General features: G+C 46.4%; 2 protein-coding genes across 2 annotated transcripts; both read left to right on the forward strand.

The window, feature by feature from the left end:
* The first annotated feature begins 499 nt into the window (after positions 1–499).
* ankrd28b (ankyrin repeat domain 28b) lies at positions 500–15,738 on the forward strand. Its single transcript, XM_062466735.1, has 28 exons — positions 500–752; positions 4,070–4,153; positions 4,395–4,473; positions 4,910–4,980; positions 5,222–5,422; positions 5,727–5,814; positions 6,120–6,262; positions 6,821–7,033; positions 7,190–7,268; positions 7,765–7,879; positions 8,059–8,141; positions 8,662–8,725; positions 8,863–8,931; positions 9,217–9,357; positions 9,730–9,841; positions 9,997–10,023; positions 10,201–10,275; positions 10,465–10,666; positions 10,847–10,934; positions 11,032–11,149; positions 11,498–11,717; positions 12,098–12,185; positions 12,325–12,408; positions 12,581–12,726; positions 12,843–12,925; positions 13,553–13,635; positions 13,794–13,885; positions 14,079–15,738. Exons 1-28 carry the CDS (start codon positions 726–728, stop codon positions 14,363–14,365), a joined length of 3,162 nt encoding a protein of 1,053 aa, XP_062322719.1. The 5' UTR covers positions 500–725; the 3' UTR covers positions 14,366–15,738.
* Positions 15,739–18,054: 2,316 nt separating this feature from the next.
* Positions 18,055–24,412, forward strand: hacl1 (2-hydroxyacyl-CoA lyase 1). The gene is made up of 17 exons (XM_062466738.1): positions 18,055–18,309; positions 18,519–18,623; positions 18,719–18,759; positions 18,884–18,964; positions 19,088–19,160; positions 19,238–19,315; positions 19,409–19,503; positions 19,641–19,753; positions 19,880–20,015; positions 20,243–20,348; positions 20,637–20,720; positions 20,837–20,938; positions 21,145–21,299; positions 22,176–22,334; positions 22,553–22,660; positions 22,969–23,155; positions 24,014–24,412. The coding sequence occupies exons 1-17, from the start codon at positions 18,259–18,261 to the stop codon at positions 24,044–24,046; spliced, it is 1,707 nt and encodes a 568-aa protein (XP_062322722.1). The 5' UTR covers positions 18,055–18,258; the 3' UTR covers positions 24,047–24,412.
* Positions 24,413–25,106: the final 694 nt, after the last annotated feature.

Raw genomic sequence — 25,106 nt, forward strand, 5'->3', positions numbered from 1 at the left:
AATGAACAAATAAAATAAAAAGCAAAGCACATACAAATCCTGACATGGCTTGCCCTTTCCTCTTTAGCCCAATAACTTGTCAGTCTCGGTATTGCCATCTAGTGTCCAAATGTATTTTTTTTTCTTTGATAGAACTTAAAATAACGTTTAACAGTTTAGAATCGTATGGAACTATACATTTAGCAAGGATACATTCCTATCTAATTTTCTCTGTTCTTTTTACCTGTATCTACTACTATGGACTAATCAATTTATCGAATTTTATATATTTATTTTCTGCACAATGTAGGCTACAGTAGGCTCTACAATGTGCTTATCTGTGTTGTTTTTGTTGTGTGTGCGCTATCGAACCCCTCCTCGAATGAAATCCGCATAATGTAGGCTAGTTCCGAGATGTGATTTGACAGTGCTCTGAATTGAACACTCAACGACAGAGCTGTCAGTTGTGGGTAGCACGCAATTAACCACTAGCTGATCGTGTTATTGTGTTCCTGCCATTCTTTAGCCAATGAAATTGTGTCTCTCTGGGACGTCGAGTACGGTGGCGGTAATGTTATGGAGTTTCCTCTGCTTCATCTTCATCGTTGAAAAACACACAGCTAGCTAGCAAAGGCCTCGCAGTAGCGAACTGTTCACACGAAGAGAGTGTTTTGGGCATCAACGTACATTGAAAAGACGACGAACATCCATTTGCTCTGCATGAGATCATTTAAAACCATTGAAATATGGTGGTTCTCAAAATACGAGACCAGGTAAGTTACAAGTGTGCCAAAAGCTCGCTACTTAGCATAGCCTACTTCAACAGGAGGATGATTGTGCGACGGCTGTGTAGGGGATGACCCTACAGTACAGGGCTAGCAGACAACGTTTATAGTGTTAGCTACTGTAGCCTAGCTAAGTATCTAACTGAAAGGCAATGTGGTTACGCTAGCTAACTTGGTAGCCTGTCTTGTCCAGTAGCTAGCTAGCTAACTAGTTGCTCTAGTTTTAAGAAGCCAAGACCAGGTCATGTAATTGCGTGGCTAGGAAGCTAAAATTAAATAAGTGGATATCTAGTTAGCAACTAATGGCTAGCATAACCAGCTGTGAACTGGTAGCTAGCTAGACTTGAGCTTCCGTGCAACGTTTCAGTAGCTAGACCAGCTAGTTAGCACTGATGGCACGGGACAGTGCACAATTATTGGTAAAAAATTAACCGAATGTTACTAGTCTAGCTTGCTAACTAATAAACTGCTGAACACGAGCACTTGTAGACAGCTTTTTTTCTTCGGCCACCTTTTATAACTAGCTAGTGCCGATCACTAATGCCCACTGCACTGTCAACGCACTCTAGTCAGTTCACTAGTACTTGTGACGGATTTGTATTAGCCACCCTCACTAGTCTTAGTTGGCACTCCTGTTAATGTATTGTTACGGTCACTGAAGACTATTTTAGCTACCTTATAAATCGTGTTTATCAGTGGTGCCATGGGGCTGTAAGATACACAAATATCAACATGAGGGTATCTATTCTATTGTGTTTTACCCTCATCTAGCCTCATCTCCATCTAATGCATGAATGATCATGTGTTCAGACTCCATGAGAGAGGCCCAGCAGTTGCCAAAGAGATGTCTCCATGGTGATGGTATTAACTATGAGGTACAGGGTCGTGCTTAAAAGGCAAATACAATTGTGTACACTGATGCAGGGCTAGACCTCAAATGAACAAAATGTAGCTTTGTGTGTGCATTGCCTTAATCTGAAAGGGCTATACAGATATTTTTAATTGAAAGACTTACGGCACAACAAGCGCTTACTTGTTACACTGAATCAGCTTTTTAAGAGTTCAAACCTCAATTTTACCCTGCAGAAATTTGTGTATCGTGAAAACCGAATGAGGCATCTTAGGGACTGAATGGATTTTTATTCAACCATTGTTTGGAGGACAGTTTTCTTAGATCAAGCTGCATTTATCCTTGTATTAGATATTTGACATGGTATTGAGCCAAGTTTGTGTAGTCTGTCATGCGTAGGGTCCTCACAGCTCTCGTAAAGGAAGCATAAATGAATGTCCATTTCCTAAGTGTATGTGTATGGATAGTGTATAATAAGTTAGGGATTTGTTGTCAATTATTACAAATGTTTGTATAGTCTTTCCGTACAGGTCTAACTATAATATAAATATAACTGGCCTAGTTTTAGTTGGCTGTATTTTTTTTTGTCTAATCCTTGGGTCACTGTGAGCATGTGTTTCACAACACTTCAGTATGTCATTAGAAGCAAGCCTTCCGTTGGCTCAGATATGTGTGAATGCTTCTTTCAAATATCAGAATGCTCAGAACGTAACAGGCTCACAGTGTCAGTTTTACAACTGTCCTGCAAGGGAAGTAAAAAATGGCTGGCCTTATTCGGACAAGCGTAGAGGAGCATTGTCATATTAGGCTTGTGTATACCTTTTGATATTTCTGAGTTGCTGATTTAAGATGGCCAAGCATTTATTATTTCTTCTTCAGGCAGTTGCCCAGTGAATAAATCGTAAGCGATAGCTTTTCCCTTGTGTGTTTTCCTGTCAAGTCACGGGAGATGTGGAGCCGTCACTTCGAGGGCTTGGCTTAGTGGAAGGTTGCTCAAACAGCAGCATTAGCTTAATTAGCTGGGCTGCTGTTCAGTGAGATGTGCAGCCCTGAGGAAAACATGCCCTAGGTGGTTTGCACATTTATGTGAGTGTGTAGAAAGAAAAACAAATCCCGCTCACTGTATTGAATACTACATTGATTCAAATACAATTATATGAGATTGCTTTTTTCATTCGGGAGTCAGGTGGCTGAGCGGTTAGGGAATCGGGCTAGTAATCAGAAGGTTGCTGGTTCGATACTCTGTCATTCACCAAAAATTACGTTGTGTCCTTGTGAAAGGCACTTCACCCTACTTGCCTCGGGGGAATGTCCCTGTACTTACTGTAAGTCGCTCTGGATAAGAGCGTCTGCTAAATGACTAAATGTAAATGACTGTTAACTAACTTTCTGGCAACTTATTAGAAGTTGAATGCAGACTTAATAGTTAGATTCATGTTTTGTGGCGAGGCAGTGTTCCATTTGGCTAGATGGGGTTCCCTGCCTGCAGACTTATCATTTATGCCAGTCTCCTCTCCACCCCTTGGCAAGAGATGACAGCATGATCAGACACAAATTCTCCATGGGTGGCGTTACAGTAAAGATGCCAGAAATGACTCATAGCATTGCGTTGTGAGTTGGCATGTCCTGGAGCATCCTGGCATTGATCCTAAGGTGTCAGCATGTGAGTAGTGCAATGAGCTTCAGGCCTTTTGCAAGGAAATCATGATTCACCTTTATTCTAGGAAAAGGGCTCATCTTTGAGCGAGTTCCATTGTTACAGAGGAAAGGTTACACAAGGATTGTTCTCTGCGTTTTTTTTTTTTTGCGGAAACGTCTGGCGAGGGCATGCAAGGACGGGAAAGGGATGGTTGCGCTTGTGAAACGAAGCTTTTTTTTTCGGAATCATTTGACAATTGGCAGGGTGGGATGTTAAATATATGACCTAGAGCTCTCGACAGCGGTGGCAGTCTTTCAGCTATCTGATCAAGAGTGACCTCCTTTTCCCTTTCCCACCCCCTGTCGTGGATGCTGTCGTGACATGGGCCAGCTGGGACACAAGGTTACACCCCCGAAGAGGCAGATAATAGAACACTGTGCTAAAACTGTTCCATTTGATCAGAACTGAAGGTGAAATCCTACTCCCTCAGAGATGTTGGAGGCCGAAGTGCTTCAGGGATGTTCTCGCACCCTGAAGAGTAGGAATTCAGCTTTCTCCATCCTGACCAGTCGGATAAGTTGTGTGCTGGAGGGTAGTTCGTCAGCAGGAGGTCTGCGTGACCTCTGCTCTGTCAGGAGTCTGCAGATTGCTCTGCAGTGAGCTTGAACAGACCACAGATTTGGCCCAGTGTTTCTGCTTCCCTTCACGTGGCAAAGTGCATTTTTGTTTTGTGCAAAGAATAGCGTGTGTACTGACCAGCCTGATACCATTCAGATATTGTACTCCGTTACTCACTCTGTTGCTTCTCCCTTCCAGCCTGCTCTGCTGAAAGCCATCTTCAATGTGGACCCAGATGAAGTGCGCTCTCTCATATTTAAGAAGGAAGATGTAAATGTTCAGGTAAACCCAACAGGGACGAGCTCATCTTCCCCTGACACCCCCTCTAATCTGCTCCATTACTCGACTACCTTTCTAATGGTTGCAACATTTTAACGATAAGATCTTGTGGTTAACCAATGGATAGCATCATAAACGCCCCATGTAAGACTTTATTTCTATCGCAGGATCTTTAAGAATAGTGTTGAGGAAACAGCTGCAGTGGGCTTCTCTAATCCCCCCCCCTCCCTCCAAACCATTACAGGACAATGAGAAGCGGACCCCTCTGCACGCAGCAGCCTATCTTGGAGATGCAGAAATCATAGAGCTGCTGATTCTGTCTGGTAAGTTGTTGTTCATGAAAGGGGCTCATTAGAAGTTTGGTGACCGTTTTTTCAGAGGTCTGCTCAAATGCAACAGCCGTGGAATGTCAAGTTTGCATTAGGGCATGTCTTTTTGCGACATCATTTTTTGGTGTGGAAATGGACCCCAAATAATTAGTGAAGATGTTTTTGTTTTTTTTGTCCTATAGGTGATCTTCTTTTGTATCATTTTTTCCTCTCATTAATCTCTGTTGGAGACTCGTTAATGTGTACCCTGATGGTAGATATAAAGGAACAGTACTCGCAGTGCTTTCTGGATGTCCGTGTCTTGAAATAGGCCCATAAGTGTGTTTGTACATTCGCACTCTTTTGATATGTTGCATTATCGAGTGACATGACTCATAAGCCTGCCAGAGACTGAGGGGCCCTAATGGACTGTGTGTTCCCTCTCTTCAAGGAGCCCGTGTAAATGCCAAAGACAACAAGTGGCTCACCCCTCTCCACCGGGCGGTGGCGTCGTGCAGCGAGGTACATGGGATGGTCTCTGTCAGTCCCTCTTGCTCTGTCTTCTCGCTCTCTCTTTTGCACTCCGTTCTGTCTCTTTTGCACTCTCCGTTCTGTCTCTTTTGCACTCTCCGTTTGCTCTTCGACCATCTCCGGTCTCTCTCGCCTCTCCACCCTCTTCCTCTCCACTCTCTCTGTTCCTCCACCGCCTGCGTGCGTCTCGTGGGCCGCGCTGCTCACCGCGCGCCCCCGTCCTCTCCCCCAGGAGGCGGTCCAGGTGCTGCTGAAACACTCGGCGGACGTCAACGCCCGGGACAAGAACTGGCAGACGCCGCTCCACATCGCCGCCGCCAACAAGGCCGTCCGCTGCGCCGAGGCCCTGGTGCCCCTGCTCAGCAACGTCAACGTGTCGGACCGGGCCGGGCGCACCCCGCTGCACCACGCCGCCTTCAGCGGTCACCTGGAGGTCAGTCTGGGCCTGCCCCGCCCCCCACACGCCCACCTGAGCGCACTAGACCTGAGGGTTAGATGTCATTGAAAATGGAGAGGAAAAAAATCGAAATAAACACAGAACCTCAATAGATCGTCCATAGGGGCCAAGACGGTACCTTTTGTTATTTATCGCGGGCCGTGTTTGTGTTGAACCAAGCGCTGGTTTGCGTTGGGCGCGCGTCCTCTCACCGTGACCCTATACTGCTCTGTTGGTTTCCTATTGGATGCGTCCGTGGCCGTCATGTGTCTGACCCTGCGTCTTTACGCCCCGCCATCAGATGGTCAGGATCCTGCTGTCCCGAGGAGCCAACATCAACGCGTTCGACAAGAAGGACCGCCGTGCGATCCACTGGGCTGCCTACATGGGTAACCACCGCACACGCGTACATCCGGCCCGTACATTTTGTTCGCCTCTCCCCTCTCCCCATGAGAGGGAACAGGCCTTTTGTGTTCTTATCAACTTTGCGTCTTTGCTGTGCACACCGAGAGTCGGGTGTACTGTGTAAATGTTCTTCGATTTTTATGTGACTGTTGTAACTTAGCTGCCCCTCTGCATACCTGGGTTATCTTTTTAACACAGGTTAAAAAGATAACAAGCTGACATTCCCCTCCCCCCCCCTCTTTATCATTCTCTCTCTTCGACCTCTCTCTCTTTCTTCGGCGGTTCGCAGGGCACATCGAGGTGGTGAAGCTACTGGCGTCCCACGGCGCCGAGGTGGCCTGTAAGGATAAGAAGGCCTACACGCCCCTGCACGCCGCCGCGTCCAGCGGGATGATCAGCGTGGTGAAATACCTCCTGGACCTGGGCTCCGACGTGAGTCTCTATTATATGTTGTTCATAAGAGCGTTCGCTTGCATAGGATTGGGATTGTTATCTGTGGAAATCAAGTTTTGGAACCATATAGTATTTAGGTTAGACTGCTCGGAAACAGTTGAGAGGAGCAAGAATTCCAGTGTAGCTGTAAATGGCAGATAAACTTGCAACTTGAGTTCAGCCCGCTGCGTTCCTATTGAGCGGCCTGCTATTGACCGACGGGCCCCTCTTACTGTATTAGACTGCATCAACTGGACTAAAGCACTGAAGCCCTAATGGGATAAGGAATGATTTCCTGCATTATGGATGCAGAGGAAGTGAGGCAGCTAAGGGCTCTGGACAGTCAGTTCTGTCTGCTCAGGCTGTCTATAATGTCTATAATCTATAATAACCCATGACAATGGAGACACTGCTAATCTGACCCCCGCCATCACTCCCTTCCTCCCACCCCCTCCATCCCTCCCTCTTCAACCACTCTCCCTCCCTCCCTGCCCCTCCATCCATACCTCCCTCCCTCTCAACCCCTCCATCCATCCCTCCCTCCCTCTCCGTGTCCAGATCAACGAGCCCAACGCCTATGGCAACACCCCTCTGCACGTGGCGTGCTACAACGGGCAGGACGTGGTGGTGAACGAGCTGATCGAGTGCGGCGCCAACGTCAACCAGGTGAACGAGAAGGGCTTCGCCCCGCTCCACTTCACCGCCGCCTCGCGCCACGGGGCGCTGTGCCTGGAGCTGCTGGTGGGCAACGGCGCCGACGTCAACATCAAAGTGAGGCCCCGCGTTACACACCGCTCTAGTCGACACCATGCCTGTGATATCATCCACCCCTGGATCTCTGTCAAGCTCCGGGGAGTCTGGTTGTAGCTGTCCTCTGCCCCGCAGAGCCCAGACTGAGCGTGTCCCCCTCACCCCTCTGACCCGCAGAGTAAAGACGGAAAGACCCCCCTCCACATGACGGCCATCCACGGGCGCTTCTCCCGCTCCCAAGCGGTCATCCAGAACGGTGAGGCCCTGTGAAGGGCAAAAACACCCCCCAGACTCAGGTGGCTTCTTTAGTGAGGCAGGTCTTCAACAGACATCAGACAGAAACCGGTTTCCACCTCAGAAATAGAAACCACCTCAGCATGTTCTACTCCTAGCACCCTTTAGAGCCTTTAATACCATTACATCTGGGGGGGGGGGGGGGGAGAGATGAGATCAACGTGGATGCCCCAGTTGTGACCCTGTTCTGTGTACATGCATATTTATACAAGGTTACATGAATAAACATACTGACCTTATGACTGATTGCATATTTCATGTAAAAATGATATGAAAAATATCACAGAACAAGCATAGATCAAACATCCACTTTAATGAAGCGTGTTCAGTCCTCCGTCTGCGCGTCACATGGGCACACTGCGTGTCGGTGCACGGCACCTCCACGTACGACAACCATCTCCGGACCCCAGTCCGCGTCCGGGAGAGTGATGGCGGGCTCTGTTGCGTTACTTTGGCAGGCGCCGAGATCGACTGCGAAGACAAGAACGGAAACACGCCGCTGCACATCGCCGCTCGCTACGGCCACGAGCTGCTCATCAACACCCTCATCACCAACGGAGCCGACACGGCAAAGTAAGCCAGCACACGGCCCCCCTGGGGGTCACATGACCTGCACCTTCGTCGAATGGCCTCGTGTAATCACGGGTTTAGCCCGATGAGCCGCCATCTCATTACGACATGCGGGTGGAGTGCAAAGGATGCTGGGTAAACGCGACGGGAATAACAGTCTGTGATTTGTTACCCGTTTGCAGACGAGGAGTCCACGGAATGTTCCCCCTGCACCTGGCTGCCCTCAGTGGATTCTCCGACTGCTGCCGGAAGCTTCTCTCTTCAGGTTGGCAATCTGGGACGGCGTGTTCCTGGCCTGCATGTTCCCGCCTCAAATAACATGTTCATTTTATTCAAGCTGTTTACTACGCTCCTTAACCCTGTAAGACGCGATGTAAAACATTTTTTTCAACATCACCTTTAGCTCTCCATAAAACACATTTGCAAATAAGATTTTTTGGGGAACGACCACATTTTCATAACCAATGGGTCCTATTGTCTTGCCTTGCAATGCTATTGGATAAATTTGGTCTTACAAAAAAATAAATTAGCAATTAAAGGTGACGTTGTAATTTTACAACAAGGGGTCTTACAGGGATAAATAGGAGGCCTTTGGTGTTATTAATTCCACTTTTAAGGATATTAAAGGTTATCAGGTCAGGGATTAACAGATACTTTGTGTGTGTGGATGTTGCCTGAACTTGATAATGTCAGTGTAGTTGTAGCAGAGACTCATAACTGGAAACCTTCTATGAACCCAGACCAGGAGGGTCGTGTCGCGCTCATAATCTGTTCCTCTGACGCAGGCTTTGATATAGACACTCCTGACGACTTTGGAAGGACCTGTTTACATGCTGCAGCAGCTGGAGGGTGAGCAGAAGAGCCCCATCTCTCCTCGTCACACCACCTCCTCTGTGCCTTCCTGGTCTGGGGAGCTCCTGACTTATCTGCTGTCCTACACCACCTGATTGCTAATTGTCATTTTATAACCCCCCCCCCCCCCCCAGGAACCTGGAATGTCTGAATTTGCTGCTCAACACCGGGGCAGACTTCAACAGAAAAGACAGCTTTGGAAGGTGCGGAACATCACACCCCCTCACCTCCATCTGCATCGAGCGTTTAAAATAATGCGACAAACCGGGGGTGTAGGCGTGCTTTCAAATGTGGGTGGGGCGGCTGTTTGGGTGCAGCCATTAAATGTCATTTACTTCATAATAAGCGACTGGACAGATTTGGCGTTTTCCAAAACGTTGTCCCACCCCCGTATAATGAAACCTGTGCCTCTGTGACAAACGCACCCGAGTGTCCTCAAATGGTCTTAGCGGCGGCGCGAGGTCTCACCGTGTTCCCTCGTCCTCCAGGACCCCACTGCACTACGCTGCCGCTAACTGTAACTACCAGTGCCTGTTTGCCCTGGTGGGCTCCGGGGCCAGCGTCAACGACCTGGACGAGAGGGGATGCTCGCCGCTCCACTACGCCGCTGCCTCGGACACAGACGGAAAGTACGAGTTTGGGGGGGGGTTGTTTTCATTTAGTCATTTAGCAGACGCTCTTATCCAGAGCGACTTACAGTAAGTACAGGGACATTCCCCCCGAGGCAAGTAGGGTGAAGTGCCTTGTCCAAGGACACAACGTAATTTTGCACGGCCGGGGATCGAACCAACAACCTTCTGATTAATAGCCCGACTCCCTAACCACTCAGCCATCTGACCCCCACATTTTGTCCATTTACTTGTCTTCCATGTTGTGTGTGTGTGTGTGTGTGTGTGTGTGTGTGTGTGTGTGTGTGTGGGGGGGGTTCTGTATTTTCCACAGTCAATACAGGTGTCATGGCAGAGAGCTAAGTCTTTTTTTGTCGTTGGCTGGTTTCACAGGTGCCTGGAATACCTGCTGCGAAACGATGCAAACCCTGGGATCCGGGACAGTCAGGGCTACAACGCCGTCCATTACGCCTCGGCGTACGGACACCGCCTCTGCCTGGAGCTGGTGAGACGCACCACGACACTGCGGGGGGGCCGGGAGAGGCCAGGGGACGGCCGCTCCGTTCCAACACATTTGTTGTTTGTTGACACTGGTGAATAGGATCACGTGGTCGGGGGGTGCGACCGGGGGTTAATGTGGCGTGTGGCTTTTCTTTGCAGATCGCGAGTGAAACGCCTCTGGATGTGGTGAGTGCAGACCGAAAGCGGTCGTTCTTCCTCTTACCACAGTGTTGTTTCGTCGTTGCCGTGTTCCATTCACTCTTTTAGCCTGTGTTGCGTATAGAAACAAACACATTCTTGCATGTCAGGTGTTACCTATTTTCTGAGATTAGGAAGATGACTCCTCCCACCTCTGCTCCTCAGCTAATGGAAACGTCGGGGACAGATATCCTGAATGACTCTGACGTCCGAGCCCCTATTAGCCCGCTGCACCTAGCTGTGAGTACTGCTGGAAGATTGTTCTTCAGATAGATGGACTTGTCTGTTTTGTATATACATGACCACACAAGTGTACATTTATTACATATTTTAAATAAAAAAACGCAAAACGGTTATAGGCTGTACCAAAAATAAAACGTGTTCAGTTTTCTGTCCGTGTGTCATAGTTTGGTCCTTGTTTGTGTTCAGGCGTACCACGGCCACCACCACGCTATGGAGGTGCTGGTGCAGTCGCTGCTGGACCTGGACGTGAGGAACGGCCAGGGGCGCACGCCTCTGGACCTGGCCGCCTTCAAGGGCCACGTCGAGTGCGTGGACGTCCTCATCAACCAGGGGGCCTCCATCCTTGTGAAGGACTTCACCCTGAAGAGGACCCCCATCCATGCTGCAGGTAGACCCCCCCCAGACCTCCAGAGCTTAGCAGGCTGGCCGGCTAGGAGGATCCCCCCCAAGATCCCATCTCAGTGGGGGCGTACTCCCCCATGTCCCCCTGCTCCTGAGGTTCGGCGCCGAGGCAGTAGTTAAGCCATCCTGTGCTCAACATGTGCCCTCTCTCCCCCGCCTCCTTCAGCCACCAACGGCCACTCTGAGTGTTTACGCCTGCTGATCGGAAACGCCGACCACCAGAGCGCCGTGGACATCCAGGATGGCAACGGACAGTAAGGGAGGCCTTCTGATCAGGGACACTAAAGTATATATATATATTTTTTTTTCTTGTTTACGTCTTGTTCACTATTGTTTTCCTGTCGTCCTCAGAACCCCTCTAATGCTGGCGGTGCTGAGTGGGCACACTGACTGCGTGTACTCGCTGCTCAATAAGGGAGCCAACGTCGAAGCCAAAGACAAGTGGGGGAGGACCGCTCTGCACAGGGGGGTGAGGAGGAGGTCTCGCTGGTCATGCACACACACAAACGCATAGTAGAAGTCCATCAGAAAATGCCCTCCAACAACCACACATCTGAGTGTGAATCTTTTATTTGTAGATTTTCAATCTGGTTGGACTGGTTTGGACTGGTCTGTTTTTCTAGTGTACATGGCTTGACTTAATTGAAGTCAATTACATTATTTTAAGAAATCTTATCTAGTGAAATGCTATTACTGCCGTGCCAGCAAAATGTACTTGTCTTCAGCATAAGCAAGCTCATTACAAAAAAATAAATAAAAAATTAGTACTTTGCAATGTGGTGTGTATTCAGCTCAATGACCCGGCGTGTGTGTCCAGGCGGTGACGGGCCACGAGGAGTGCGTGGAGGCCCTGCTGCAGCACAGCGCCAGCTTCCTGATGCGGGACTGTAAGGGGCGCACCCCTGTCCACCTGGCGGCCGCCTGCGGCCACATCGGGGTGCTGGGTGGGCTCCTGCACGCCGCCCAGAGCGTGGAGACCCTCCCCGTCATCACCGACAACCAGGGCTACACGCCTCTGCACTGGGCCTGCTACAACGGTAGGAGCTGGGCGGACCGCCACGGTAGCTTGCCGGATAAGCGTGTATATCATGTAGGCTTGAGGCCTCACCGCCTCAAGGGGTTCAAATCCGGCCTTGGCCGTTTGTGGCGTGTTTTCCCCTCACTCTCTGTCTCTCTCCCTACCTTTCCTGTCACACTTCACTTACAAACTATCCAATAAAGTATGAAAAATGCAAAAAAAATAAAGCCCCTGTCCAGAAACTGTCCCGTCGTGTTCAAACTCCACAGTGGGTTTTGTCGCCCTCGTTTCACAGCAGCCGTCCACGTGCAATGTCATTCACACCGTGACGTGAGAAGAGCATCTGTCTGCTCTGGAGAGTGTGCCTGGGGTTCATGCGAGCATGTGTCTTCTCCGCAGGCCACGACACGTGTGTGGAGGTGCTGCTGGAGCAGGAGATATTCCAGAAGACGGAGGGCAACACATTCAGTCCCCTCCACTGTGCCGTGTAAGGGCCCTGCTCCGAGCAGCCGTGCGGTTCCCTCGGTGTCTGGTGGGGGTGGATGCTAACGGGGATTGCGCAAAGGCTAATGGCGATGGCTGGGTTTTCCGGCGAGGCTAACTGCACGTCTCCTTTTCTCCTCCAGGATTAATGACAATGAAGGAGCAGCCGAGATGCTAATTGACACTCTGGGTCCTGCCATTGTCAACTCTGCCGACACAAAAAAAAGGTAGATAAATATTCCACTGTTCAACGCTGCGCACAGGGTCAGAGTAGACACTGGGGTAGTAGAACCAGACATGGCCACTTGTGGCACGGCAGAGTTGTACCTTGTTGACAGAGCTTACGAAGTGTAGACGACAGGAAGTGACTGTTGTCTCTGCCGTTGCGTGCGGGACCAGGACCCCCCTGCATGCGGCCGCCTTCACCGACCACGTGGAGTGTCTCCAGCTGCTGCTGAGCCACAACGCCCAAGTCAACAGCGTTGACGCGTCGGGCAAGACCCCGCTCATGATGGCCGCCGAGAACGGCCAGACCAACGCCGTCGGTACGGGCCTCCCGCCTCGCCCACTGGAAGGGTGACTTTGTAAAACCTGTTTCTGAGGTGCAGGTTTGTAACAGGATTAATTAGTGGGTTTTATTGGGGGGGGTTTCCTTTTGCAGAGGTGTTGGTAAGCAGTGCAAAAGCAGACCTCACCCTGCAGGATGCCGTCAAGAACACTGCCTTGCACCTCGCCTGCAGTAAGGTGAGCAACGTTGACTTTTAACTAGTGCTGTCAGTCAAACGCGTTATTAACGGCGTTAACGCAAACCCATTTTAACGGCGTTAATTTTTTTAATCGTGAGATTAACGTTCTTTTTGGCCTGGCAAACTTTGTAGTTTTTTTCACATGCTGTTGCGACGACTACTGACGTTAGAAAAACTACAACACCACACCGGATCTAGCTAGACCGGAAACAAAACAGGCACGCCGCACACACTCTTTAGCCGGCTTGCGAGCTGGCTAAAGAGTGTGTGCTAACGTTGCGTTTTGAGAGGATAGCGAGCGCGAGATGCCAAAATGGATGCCAATAAGATTCCGAATGGAAAGGTTACTTTTAAAAAGTTGCCAAATGGTTCCATTGACAAGACCAAATAGATCTGTGTGTTTTGTCGTTGTGAACTGAGCTATCATCGCAGCACGTCCAGTTACCACTTGATGGCCAAGCACACAGCTGATGCGAATTCTCCGCCCCCCCCTCGTGTTCCTGCGCCTTCATGGTCTCCTCCTTAGACACGCGTGTCACAATCCATGCCACAGACGTGCGGTGCTCTTCTGACAGCAGTTTCAGCATCTTGAATCAGTCTGATGTGTGTCACTCACCTTTCAAAGGGGCATGAAACCAGTGCCTTGTTGATATTGGAGAAGATCTCCGACAGGAACCTCATCAACTCGACGAACGCAGCCTTACAGACGTGCGTATCTTTTTCCCTTTGTCACGTTGGTCACCTGGCTTTTTAATGCCTAATGTCAGTTACCTTCAAGGAATTAAGTGGTAGCAGCTTGTTCCAAGTATAACATCTATTAAATGTACACATGTACCCATTCTAAATGTGTTTATTTTTTGGGTCAGGCCCTTGCATGTGGCAGCTCGAAATGGTTTGACTGTGGTCGTGCAGGAGCTGCTAGCTAAGGGTGCCAGCGTGCTGGCTGTGGATGAGAATGGTAAGTTCCAGGATTACAGCTGGCACTGTACGACGAGTTTGAAATCTCTGTGTAATACGGATACTCGGGCCCAAGCCAAGGATGCAGCTGCAGCCACGGAGCTGAGCGTACAAACGGAAAAAACAGTAAGCACGTGATCATGTGACGTATCTCCAGCCTGCTCTGACCTCTTGCTGTTACCCCGCCCCCCCAGGTTACACCCCTGCCTTGGCTTGCGCCCCCAACAAAGACGTGGCTGACTGCCTGGCCCTCATCCTGGCCACCATGATGCCCGTGTCCCCCTGCACCCCAACGCCCAGCCTGCCCTTCAGTGCCATTAACCACTACACCACCACCAGCCCCTCTAAGAGCGTGACATTCGACAGCCTGCCCGTGCTCCGCGCCGACCACAGCTCCTACTGCAGCTTCAACAACATCGGCCGCCACGACGGCTTCTACAAGGACGAGGAGCTCAATGACTCCGACTCTGAAACGTACTGACGACGGGGCGGCACCGTGGGAAGAGGCCCACACGCGCGCACTCTCACACGCATACAAACACACACACACACACGCCGTGTCTTAAATCACCACAGCCAGCTTGGGAAGGCAGAGGAGGTGAGAAGCTGCACAGGAGCCTTAAAGAGACCCAGATGGACGGAGGGAGGGAGGAGCTGCATCAGGCTGGCCCATACTCATCCTGACCTCATCCAACCCCAGGTGCCCTTCCAGCAGGTACTAGATCTGAGTAACTGCTGCTTTACGAGCCTGCTAGGTCTTCAACAGGAGAAGTGGTGTGGTGTGGGGAGGGGGCAAGCAACAATCTTATACGGCAATAACATGTAGTGGAAGGATAGTAGCACTTCACCGAGTACTAAAGAGACAGGGACCAAAAGATTCAGAAGCATTGTAAACCTAATTTGACTAGACAGTGGATCAAGCATTTTTGGTTAATCTGAAAACGATATCTATGTTTCATAATTCCGATTTTAGTGGGGAGTTCTAACTGAAGTTTTCGCACACGAAGAACACACTAAGACTCAGTCTGTAATACAAGTGGGGGGGGGGGATCATTTATTTTTTAAGAACAACATTTTAATAGACTCATGTCTTAAACTCCTTAGACTGGAGAGTTAAAAAATAAATAAATAAAAGATCATAGTATTTGCTGATATGAGTAGTTTAAACAGATTTTGAGTGTGTGCAGCAGGTCTTTTTAAGTTGATGAACGTGACATTTGTAAACTGTCCATTGCCACCTAGTCTTTTAGAAATAAGTTATTCATGTATTCTTTTCTGTTCTATTTATGTCATTCATTTTGTGCCTTCATTAGTGACTGAGACGACAAGTGTAGGGGCAGCTCTAAGACTAGAACAATGATGCACACTACAGTAAGTACTACAACATTGTGAAAAGCACTGATACTATATTAAGAAATATAAGGCTACGCTTGCCTTACTTTGAGAGGAGAAACACTGTAAACCAATGGTAGGACAGCTTTTGATTTTCATTAGTTGGAAAAAAACTCATTTTCTTTTGATCATATATTAATCAATGTATCTTGACAGGTTTTGCTTGCTTTAACTTCGGAAAATGAAACCACTCAATCCTTTGTGATTGCCTCTTTAAAAACGGCTCTTCTTGGTCTCTAAAGATTGTTTGAACTGGAAATATGTACAATATGGCCAGCTTTGTCAAAAATACAACAAGAGGTTGCTCGAACCTTTTTTTTTTTCCATTTAGAAGGATGAAACTAGCATGTACATATGAAATTGTAACTGTGAATTCGATACATCCATGAATTCTTTCTGTACCTGAGATTGCTGTATATTTTATGAGTAATAAAATAAAGAAATGAGTTATTTAATACTGAACTGAGAATGACCTGTTTTTTTGCTTTGTTTTTACAGTACATAAACCAGGTTGATTTAATGAATCTACAATAGTGGTAGGCATACACTACAAACAGGAACGTGGAAAAGTGATTATAATAAATTACAAACGATGGTACCGCGGGTACGGTTCTACATTTATTGTTTTAACTGCACCACGGGTAATCCTTTGATGCCATTGCTATCAGCCTAATTTAAATAGCTGTGGTCCTGTGAAAAAATGAAATAAGCCAGAATGGTAAATTGGGTGAAACGATGCTCTCAGCTCATGATTCGATACGTATTACGATACTGGGTGTACGATACCATTTTTTTATTAAACAAATTCAGATAAAAGATTTATTTCCAAAACATTTAACATTTTCAATAATTTTCTTCGTTGTACATACAATTTAGTTAACTCAGTTCAATCATTTCTGTGAATGCAATGAATGCACACATGAAGCAGGTGCAGAGTAGGTCACGTGCTGGTAGCTCAACCAATAGGATCAAACGGACGTCATATTGTAAAAATATTGCCATAACTCTACGATACATATTGTACAATTTTTGTATTGCGATATATTGTTCCACGATATATTGTTACACCCCTACTATTTTATTGAATGTCTAATTCAAAAACTGATTATTTTAGGTTTTTTTGCCAGTGCTAGTACAATCTGATTTGATTATTTGATATAATAATAATGATATAATAGATATTTGCAAAGGTTTTGGGGGATTTTGAATGGAAGTGACTAAATGACTAAATGTAAGTGCGTAAGCGTCCAACTGTTTCCGATTACAGATTTGAAATGTACCAAGTATGGCCTCCTATTATCATACGTGGTTGATGAGGGAAAGGAATCTTTTAAAAATGCTGTTGATTCGCAAATAGACCATTAGATATATTGAATAGTAAATGCTAGTATGCTTCTATGGTTCCCTGGCAACCTACATAAAGCACATGCTGTAGGCTACGTCAATTCTCCAACTGCTGTTGAATGACCACATTATTACTGCAGCATTTGTATAACCTATTTGAGTAATGTCACCTTTTCCTGTGTGGAGGTTTATTTCAATTAGCAGGCAGATGAGGGGCCAGTAAAAGGGAGGGAGTGATGTATAACATGATTGTATAAAAGCCAAACAACGCCATAAAGGCTGTGAAGCACAGAAGATTACATACTTTTTTACATTCACATTAACAGAAGAACGATATGTGAGATGATGCATTTGATTAGGTGTCAAATATATGAATGTTGTGACAATTCTTTTTACCCGTACACTGGTTGTTGGTGTCCTGCTAATGGGTGTGTTTTGTTTTTATTTTGTTTTAATGGATTTTTCATACTAGGATGAGACTGATTTCCCAGACAGCAGCTGCTGTGATCACTGTGTGCATCGTCTCAGTCATATCAGTGCCTGCAGCAAACATAGAGGAGTGGAAATCTCTCAGCAACCCACAGAACAGAGCTCTGGTAAGTCTTCTACATCTCACACCATTGTTGGTTTAATGATTGGAACTGTTTAATCATGTATGCATGAATGGGACTTACTCTAAATGTGGGATATTCTTAATTTGTATAAACAGAATATAACTTAATGCATCTGTTTATTTCTTTACATCTCACGGATCTTAAGTAACTTAATAATTGACTCTAGTTGCATATTAATTCATCATCATTCTACTTGTAAAATAAAATGAATGGACACCTTTAGTTTTTCCAGATTCTACAATCATATCTTGAAAGTAGAGACATGAACTCACTGGAACAGCAGCAGCAGGACTTCAACAGCAGACTCCCAGTATCCAACTTGGAAAATTACCAGCTGCATTTTCCAAACAACATATATGACGTTTAGTTAAAATCAATTTGTAATGTAGGCCTATTGTGTGTTTTTTTGTCTTGTATGATGTTAATGAAGTGTTCATTATATTTGTGCAGACTTAATAAATAATTTACTGCCATGCAATGACAATGTTCAAAATTATTATTATCATTTGTTTTTATATTGTTGCAGTAGTATTGCAATAATACTCTAGTAGCCTATGTTAAGTGCAATTCAATTTCCTGATTATTCATCATGTCAAGTACATGATATTATCATATTCTTGATATTATCAATTATATTATTATTATTTGTTCCATCCATTTTTTGCACTCTACCTCTTACTGTCGGTCTGTGCATCATCAAATTGAGAAGCAAAGTGTTTTACTTTTACTGTAGAATTATTTACTTGGAATGTTATTGTAAATGGATGCAGTGTTGCATTGATGTACTCTGGTGCACCGATTGGCTGAGAATCACCCGGAAGTGATCTGCTGCGGGTCGTCAATGTTTATTAGTTTTGTAAAGTAACTGGAGATATAAGTTATTGGTCACAACCATAGTTTTACAGAATAACGGTACATAATACAAAACGGACGGATTACATTTGCTAAACGTGGACATAACATTTGAAAGGCTAGACAGATAGACGTAATAGTGGAAGCGTAAAATCAAGGTTCGGGCACATCCATGGAAGAGGTTACTGGGGCTCAGCTTATTGCTGAAGCATTAAAAGCTCAGGTAAGATTGTATCCATTCCGTTTGTTTCGTTGAAGTTGTGATTTATTTGAGTCCTTGCAATGATACAATAAACTACGCAGGAATTAGCCTAAGTGTGCCAAAGGTCATTGAACTTAAGTTTGACAGCACAAGCATACACAATTTGTGGCCAAATGTTTACTCTGAAAACTGAAAAATGTGACATGTGAATGTAACTTTCTTTTCGGCAGAATGTAGACTATATGTTTGGAATCGTTGGTGTTCCAATCATAGAAGTAGCAATGGCTGCACAGGCTTCAGGAATCAAGTATATAGGGATGCGCAATGAACAGGCGGTAAGAATAACTAATTTAGAATCACTAAATATAGTGTGCTATAGTCCATCTAGTCCTAATATTATATCTAATAGTTCATGTGTAACACCCAACAGGCTTGTTATGCTGCATCTGCAGTTGGATATCTTACTGGACGGTAGGACATAGGATAAATAAAGTTCTTAGGTGCCAAGGAACCCAAATTATACTCAATATTTTGACATAATTTGTTTGTTTGTACATTTAGTACTGTCTCTTTTTTTCTTTTCTTCTTCTTCTAGTCCAGGGGCCTGTTTGGTTGTGTCTGGGCCTGGCCTCATTCATGCACTTGGTGGGATGGCTAATGCCAATGTGAACTGCTGGTAAGACTTTCAAAACATAATACCTTACATATTAAAGATTTGTCTTTTATGCTTCAAATCCCTGTCAGTTTGTTAGCAGGTCTCTCATTGTTTCACTCTCATTCACTGCGTCTGTCTGTGTAGGCCTGTGGTTGTCATTGGAGGCTCCTCAGACTCTAACCAGGAAACAACAGGGGCATTTCAAGAGTTTCCTCAGGTAAGTGTTTTTTTTAGCTTTTTCTAAAAAGTAGCGTCTTAGTTGAACGAGTAGTTGAACGAACACGTGTCTTTCAGGTTGAAGCATGCCGACTGTACAGCAAGTTCTCTGCCCGGCCAAGTAGTCTGGAGGCCATCCCCTCTGTTGTCGAAAAGGTCATTATATCTATCTTATTCAGACCTTCAAGGGCACAAGTTTGCAAGACTGTACTACCAAGTCACACTTAATGTTTTGTTTTTTCCCCAAAGGCGGTACGCACAAGCATGTATGGACGCCCAGGTGCCTGCTATGTGGACATATCTGGAGACATGGTCAATGCTATGGTGGACAGGGCCAAAGTCAGGTGTGTTTTTATCAATCAAAGTTGTGTGGGATTGCCTTTTCTGTTAAGTGTTGCTGCAACATTTCTTAATCTAAACTTTTATAATTTTCTTTGTTAATCATTTATTTGATCGTTTTCCTTGTTTTATCTGTGGCCAGAGTGGTATCCTGTTGTCCACCTCCGCCAGTGAGTTTGGCTGACCCTGTTGCAATCACCGAAGCACTCACTGTCTTGAAAGGAGCCAAAAGGCCTTTACTAATCATTGGCAAAGGTAGCAAACAATCTCCTATGTTTACTTAATCTGTACCTAGTCTATTTATGACTCAGGTCACTCGGACCAAAGGCAACGGCGATGGTACAAGTCATGAATGATTCTGTGTAATGGCGCCCCCTACAGGTGCAGGCCATGGGAGAGCAGAGGTTTCTCTCAGGGAGCTGGTAGAAAGCTGTGGTCTTCCCTTCCTGCCCACTCCCATGGGGAAAGGAGTGCTGCCTGACGACCATCCCAACTGTGTGTCTGCTGCTCGATCCAGGTCAGCCTAGCTCCCCTCACCAGCCTGGGCAGTATCTCCTCCTCACTCGCCACCTCTCACAGCATCTCACAGCGACGTGTGTGTTTGTTTATAAAACGAAGAATGAGTGTGGTTCCATGCAGAATTTCTCATATCGAACACCCTCTCTCTCTGTCCATTCTTTTTGTCTTTTCTCCATTTTTTTCCCTCTCTCCTCTGGTTTCTTAATGGATGCTTCTGATGTCCAGAGCTCTTCTCCAGGCAGATGTTGTGGTGCTGTTCGGTGCCAGGTTGAACTGGATCTTACACTTTGGCCTCCCTCCAAGATTTGACCCTAACGTAAAAGTCATCCAGGTAATAAAGGGCCGAACACGCCGTGTTTCATTGCAGAAGTTATGCTTGATCTTTCACAGTCCTGGACGGTAAGTGCAAGTGTGTTGTGAAGTGAAATATTAACATTCCCTACCATAGAGGTGTTATATAAAGAAAGTCTGAAATCAACTTTAGGCCCGCACATAATTTTTTGTACAGCCGCCATAGTCCTGGCTGGCCAATAGCCAGATCTCCTGCTGTCAGAATGGACTCCACATGCTTACCGCTGGTATGCTGTAGTAACATAGCATGTGTGTTATTTCTATCCAGGTTGACCTTTGTGCAGAGGAGATGGGGAACAATGTGAGGCCTGCTGCTGCTCTCCTCGGGGACATCAACTCTGTTGTTACTCAGGTAAACTCTGAAAACCCACATAGATCTCCACCCAATCCACATAACACCTCATCTTTAGTACCTTCTAAGTATTTGGGAGAGTTGCTGTTGTGTTAAACTGTTGCTACTGTCATCAGCTCCTTGAGCACATTCGCAAAGATGGCTGGATATATCCACCGGACACCGAGTGGTGGACAATCCTGAAAGACAAGATGGCCGCCAATGCAAAAACATCCAAGGTGTGAGTTACTCCTCCTAGAATTTCTCCTCCTAGAATACTCATTGAGAAGTTTCTCCTCCTAGAATAAAGTACATAATTATGTAGATATTCTGTAGATATGACACTTTTCAGGGCCACATACTGCACAATGACATTGTCTGTGTTGTCCAACTTCGAGTCGGGGAAATGTTGTCAAAATGTTTGACTTAATTCTTGCCTCTCCAGGCTCTGGCTCTCCACTCAGTCATGCCTATGAACTACTACAACGTGTTCCACCACATCGCCCAGCTGCTGCCTCGCGACTGCATCATCGTCAGTGAGGGTGCCAATACCATGGACATCGGACGCACCATGCTACACAACTACCTTCCCAGACACAGGCAAGGCATTTTGGCATTCTCAGGAAGAGGTCAAAAGTTACATTCACCTCACGTTTGTTGGCTTCTGCCCTGTTTGGTCTAGGGATGCAGCGAATCCAGATTTTTGGGGCTCGGCCGAATACCGAATCCACTGGTTAAGATTCTGCCGAATCTGATACCGAATCCTACTCCCATCCTCAGTCTATTAACACAGTAAACAATGAAGTAAACAATGTCCACAGCAGTGTTTTGTGTTTTCTGGAAAAAAAAAGAATAGGCAACATTATGCCAGGAAGACAAGTGGGAAAAACTATTTTGACAATTACCATATGCCTATCTCAAGATCCAATCAATATCCAAAATATTAGACTTTTAGATTTCTTGAATTTCTTTCGGATGTTTCATACACAAAATTTTTAACAGCAGAGATGTTGTGTATTGTTTAGGGTCGTTGCCACCACGAGACAAATCGGCATTGCAAATTGAACATATAGCTCGACTTAAATCGCCTTCTTTTGACTAAAAGTATTGCCAAACAACACTTTTTCTGCTCACAAGTTCCATTTTCACTTTCTCTCAGCCTACTGCATTGAACGGTCCACCTACGTAAACACCTTCCCGTAATCAACGGCGGCGTCATTATGTCGACCAGCGTAGCGTGTGTAGTGCAAGCATAGGGTTCGGGTTCGGTGGAAAAAAATTTGAAGGTTTGGCCAAAACCGAACCCCGTCAAAAAGCCCAATATTCGTCTGAATCCTGGATTCGGTGCATCCCTAGTTTGGTCATCGCCTTGAATACTGTTATGTCATGTTAGGTGGTTTCTCATGAATGTCATGACCCTCTGGAACTCGTGTGGATGTGTGGCCTTGTAAGCTAACCCGGTGTGTTTGTGGGCAGGTTGGACGCCGGCACGTTTGGCACCATGGGGGTCGGCCTGGGCTTTGCCGTCGCGGCTGCAGCCGTGGAGAGGGGGCAGGGCACGGGGCAGAGGGTGGTGTGCGTGGAGGGGGACAGTGCCTTTGGCTTCTCCGGTATGGAGGTAGAGACCATGTGCAGGTGGGTAGCGTTTCGCTCATCTCTCTGTCCCGCTACCTCCTCACCACATAGACCTTCAGGTCGAGGAATGATTCACACTATCATAACAAATCAAATGTTATTTGTGTATCCCTTTTTACATGGAGTGTCATAGAGGGCTTCACATTCGCTAATAGAACTGCACCCTAAATCAGCCTAAACCCTCAAGGTTCAGATTGTTACTATCCCCTCTGTAACAGGTACAAGCTTCCTGTGGTCATCATTGTGGTCAACAACAATGGCATCTACAGTGGAATGGACTCTGAGACGTGGGAAGTGATGGGGAAGATGGGAGATCTGACCACAGTGTAAGTCACATGACCCGGGTGTCCTAATGCGCTGTGCCTCAACACCCTGCAAGGATGTTCTGGAGGATTCCACTGATGGGGTTCTCAATCTGAATTTTTTTCTGGGTGCCCCAGTAGCTCACTGGATGGGAACACGTACCATTAAGGCTAATCCCAGTGTATGGGCCAGGGCTCGAATGCAGGCCATTTTCTGCATGTCTCCCCCCCCCCCTCCTCCCTGCTTTCCTATCTTTCATCAACTGTCCTATCAATGAAATGAAAAAAAAAAAAGATATATACTGATCCTGTTTTGTTGTGTCCACCCCAAGTGCCCCGCCAGTGACCCTGCTGCCAGACGCCCGCTACGATGAGGTCATGAGTGCATTCGGGGGCCAGGGCTTCCTGGTGAGGACGGAGGAGGAGCTGCGGAGGGCCCTGCAGCTCAGTCTGAGTGAGTGGGAGCGGCCCAGTCTCATCAACGTCCTCATCGACCCTGCCTCGGACAGGAAGCAACAGGTAACGGGGGACTGTGGTACGCTTGCATCGCAGGCCTTCCAGCACGCTGAGAGGTGTCTCTGAGAAAGGGGAGAAGATGGACATTCAGGGAAGAAGATAAAGTCAGACAAAGTCTGACTTTATCTCTGTATCTCTCTAGGGCTGTCTATCTCTGTAGGGCTGTCTCTATCCCTGTAGGGCTGTCTTTGTAGGGCTGTCTCTATCCCTGTGGGGCTGTCTTTGTAGGGCTGTCTCTATCCCTAAGGCTGTCTCCATCTCTGTAGGGCTGTTTCTGTCTCTTTAGGGCTGTTTCCATCTCTGTAAGGCTGTCTCTTTAACTCTGTAAGGACTGTGTGACTGACAGCAGCGTTCGGTAAGCCTCGACTCCAGGTGCACTTCAGAACCATTGTCGTCCACAGACAATCCCTCCACATCACACCGATCTGGCCTTTCTATTTGAGGAACCCCTTAATTAGAGGGGTGAACCTCTTTTGTTTATGTGGAAGGTATCCAAGCAACCCCCATGCTTGAGGATTGGATGCCATGGTGACAGTGGGACACTTGAGCTGGTCTCTGGTCTGCTGAAACACAGGGCCCACAGAGGGCACACGGGTCGCGGACACAGCCAGGGCCACAGAGCTGCGCCTCATTTAACATATAGGATAACACAGGATATTGGTTGTATTTGATCAAAATACCTTAGTATACCTTAATATAGAGGAGCTTCAGGGATGTCACATTTATTCACATGTCACATGTAATTTGTGATAGAACATTCTAGATTCTAGATTTTCAGGCATAGCAATACCTCAGGAATGTCTCTCACTCTTCCATGTTTTTGTTCTTGTTTGTTGTCTTGCTTGCTGTCTGTGTTTCTAGGAGTTTCCTTGGCTCACTCGTTCTAACCTGTAGACTGAAGAGGCCTCTGCAGCAGATTTCCTGAGACACACCAGCTTCTTCCTCCAGGATCACAGCTCAAATATCAAGTGTCTCTAAACGTTTATGTATGGAGAGATCTATGAGGCTATGTTTGTAATTTTTTATATGCAATTAACTGTTTCTATGAAATGTTGACAATAATCCATGTTTACTACACAGTAGTATTAAATCAAATTCTGTATATGATTGATGTCTGAACTATTTTCGTATAAATCTTAGCATTTCAAAATGTAAAATTCTTAAAATATATTGTAGCATTTTACGTACTTAAAAAATTTGAATTTGAATAAGCTTTGAAATAAACTTGTTGCACCCCTGACCGATATCCACATGATTAAATTAGGCTATACTCTTTCTGTAAATGCAGACAATTAATTGTGTGCTAGCTGAGGTCCGGGGTTGTTGGGGGACCAAATCGATATAACTCAAGAGAACGATTTGCTTTTCCTACTGCGTGTCAACTGAGAAGTCTTGATCTGCAACGTCTGTTGCATGAACATCAGACGCGCACTGATACATGGTAGACTGTACAGATGCTAATAAAAACGTAGGCTAATGTCTGATGTAATGCGTTTTAATTACATGTTGGAGTTATTACATGTTGGAGTTACAGAAGCTTTTTCGTAAAATAATATAAATCTCATAAACCTACTTCTCAGGATAATTTTGTATTCTATAGTTAAACGCTTCAAAGCAAGGTCATATTATAATAGTGTTGTGCAGGTATTTTGCGTTCTATTGCGAGAGTAAGCTGCGCTTAATTTTACGAGAGCGACTTGCACGTAGCCCGCCAGTGTATGGCTTGTCTCCAGCTTTCAGTGTCCAATAGCATCTCCCACAATGTGAGCCCTTCTCATGAGTATAACGAAAAACAAAGGCACCCCTGCAGTAGTAAGGTTCTAATATTGGCACAAAGGGCAGCTGACTCTTGTAATTTTAGCGCACACTGATGCAGGGGGAAAGATTTAATGGGCATTGGTTGGCATCCCCCCCCCCCCCCCCTCTGCGTGGGGATACTGAGAGAAAGAGAGAG

The sequence above is a fragment of the Osmerus eperlanus genome, chromosome 7 (genome assembly GCF_963692335.1).
Source record: "Osmerus eperlanus chromosome 7, fOsmEpe2.1, whole genome shotgun sequence".
In the NCBI taxonomy this organism is placed as follows: Eukaryota; Metazoa; Chordata; class Actinopteri; order Osmeriformes; family Osmeridae; genus Osmerus; species Osmerus eperlanus.

Coding starts and splice junctions, on each gene's coding strand:
- hacl1 (XM_062466738.1), top strand. CDS start 18,259: ATGGAAGAGGTTACTGGGGCTCAGCTTATTGCTGAAGCATTAAAAGCT. Junction 20,349..20,636: donor CTAACGTAAAAGTCATCCAG/GTAATAAAGGGC, acceptor ATTTCTATCCAG/GTTGACCTTTGTGCAGAGGA. Junction 20,939..21,144: donor CCAATGCAAAAACATCCAAG/GTGTGAGTTACT, acceptor TTGCCTCTCCAG/GCTCTGGCTCTCCACTCAGT.
- ankrd28b (XM_062466735.1), top strand. CDS start 726: ATGGTGGTTCTCAAAATACGAGACCAG. Junction 753..4,069: donor TTCTCAAAATACGAGACCAG/GTAAGTTACAAG, acceptor TCTCCCTTCCAG/CCTGCTCTGCTGAAAGCCAT. Junction 11,150..11,497: donor GGACCGCTCTGCACAGGGGG/GTGAGGAGGAGG, acceptor GTGTGTGTCCAG/GCGGTGACGGGCCACGAGGA.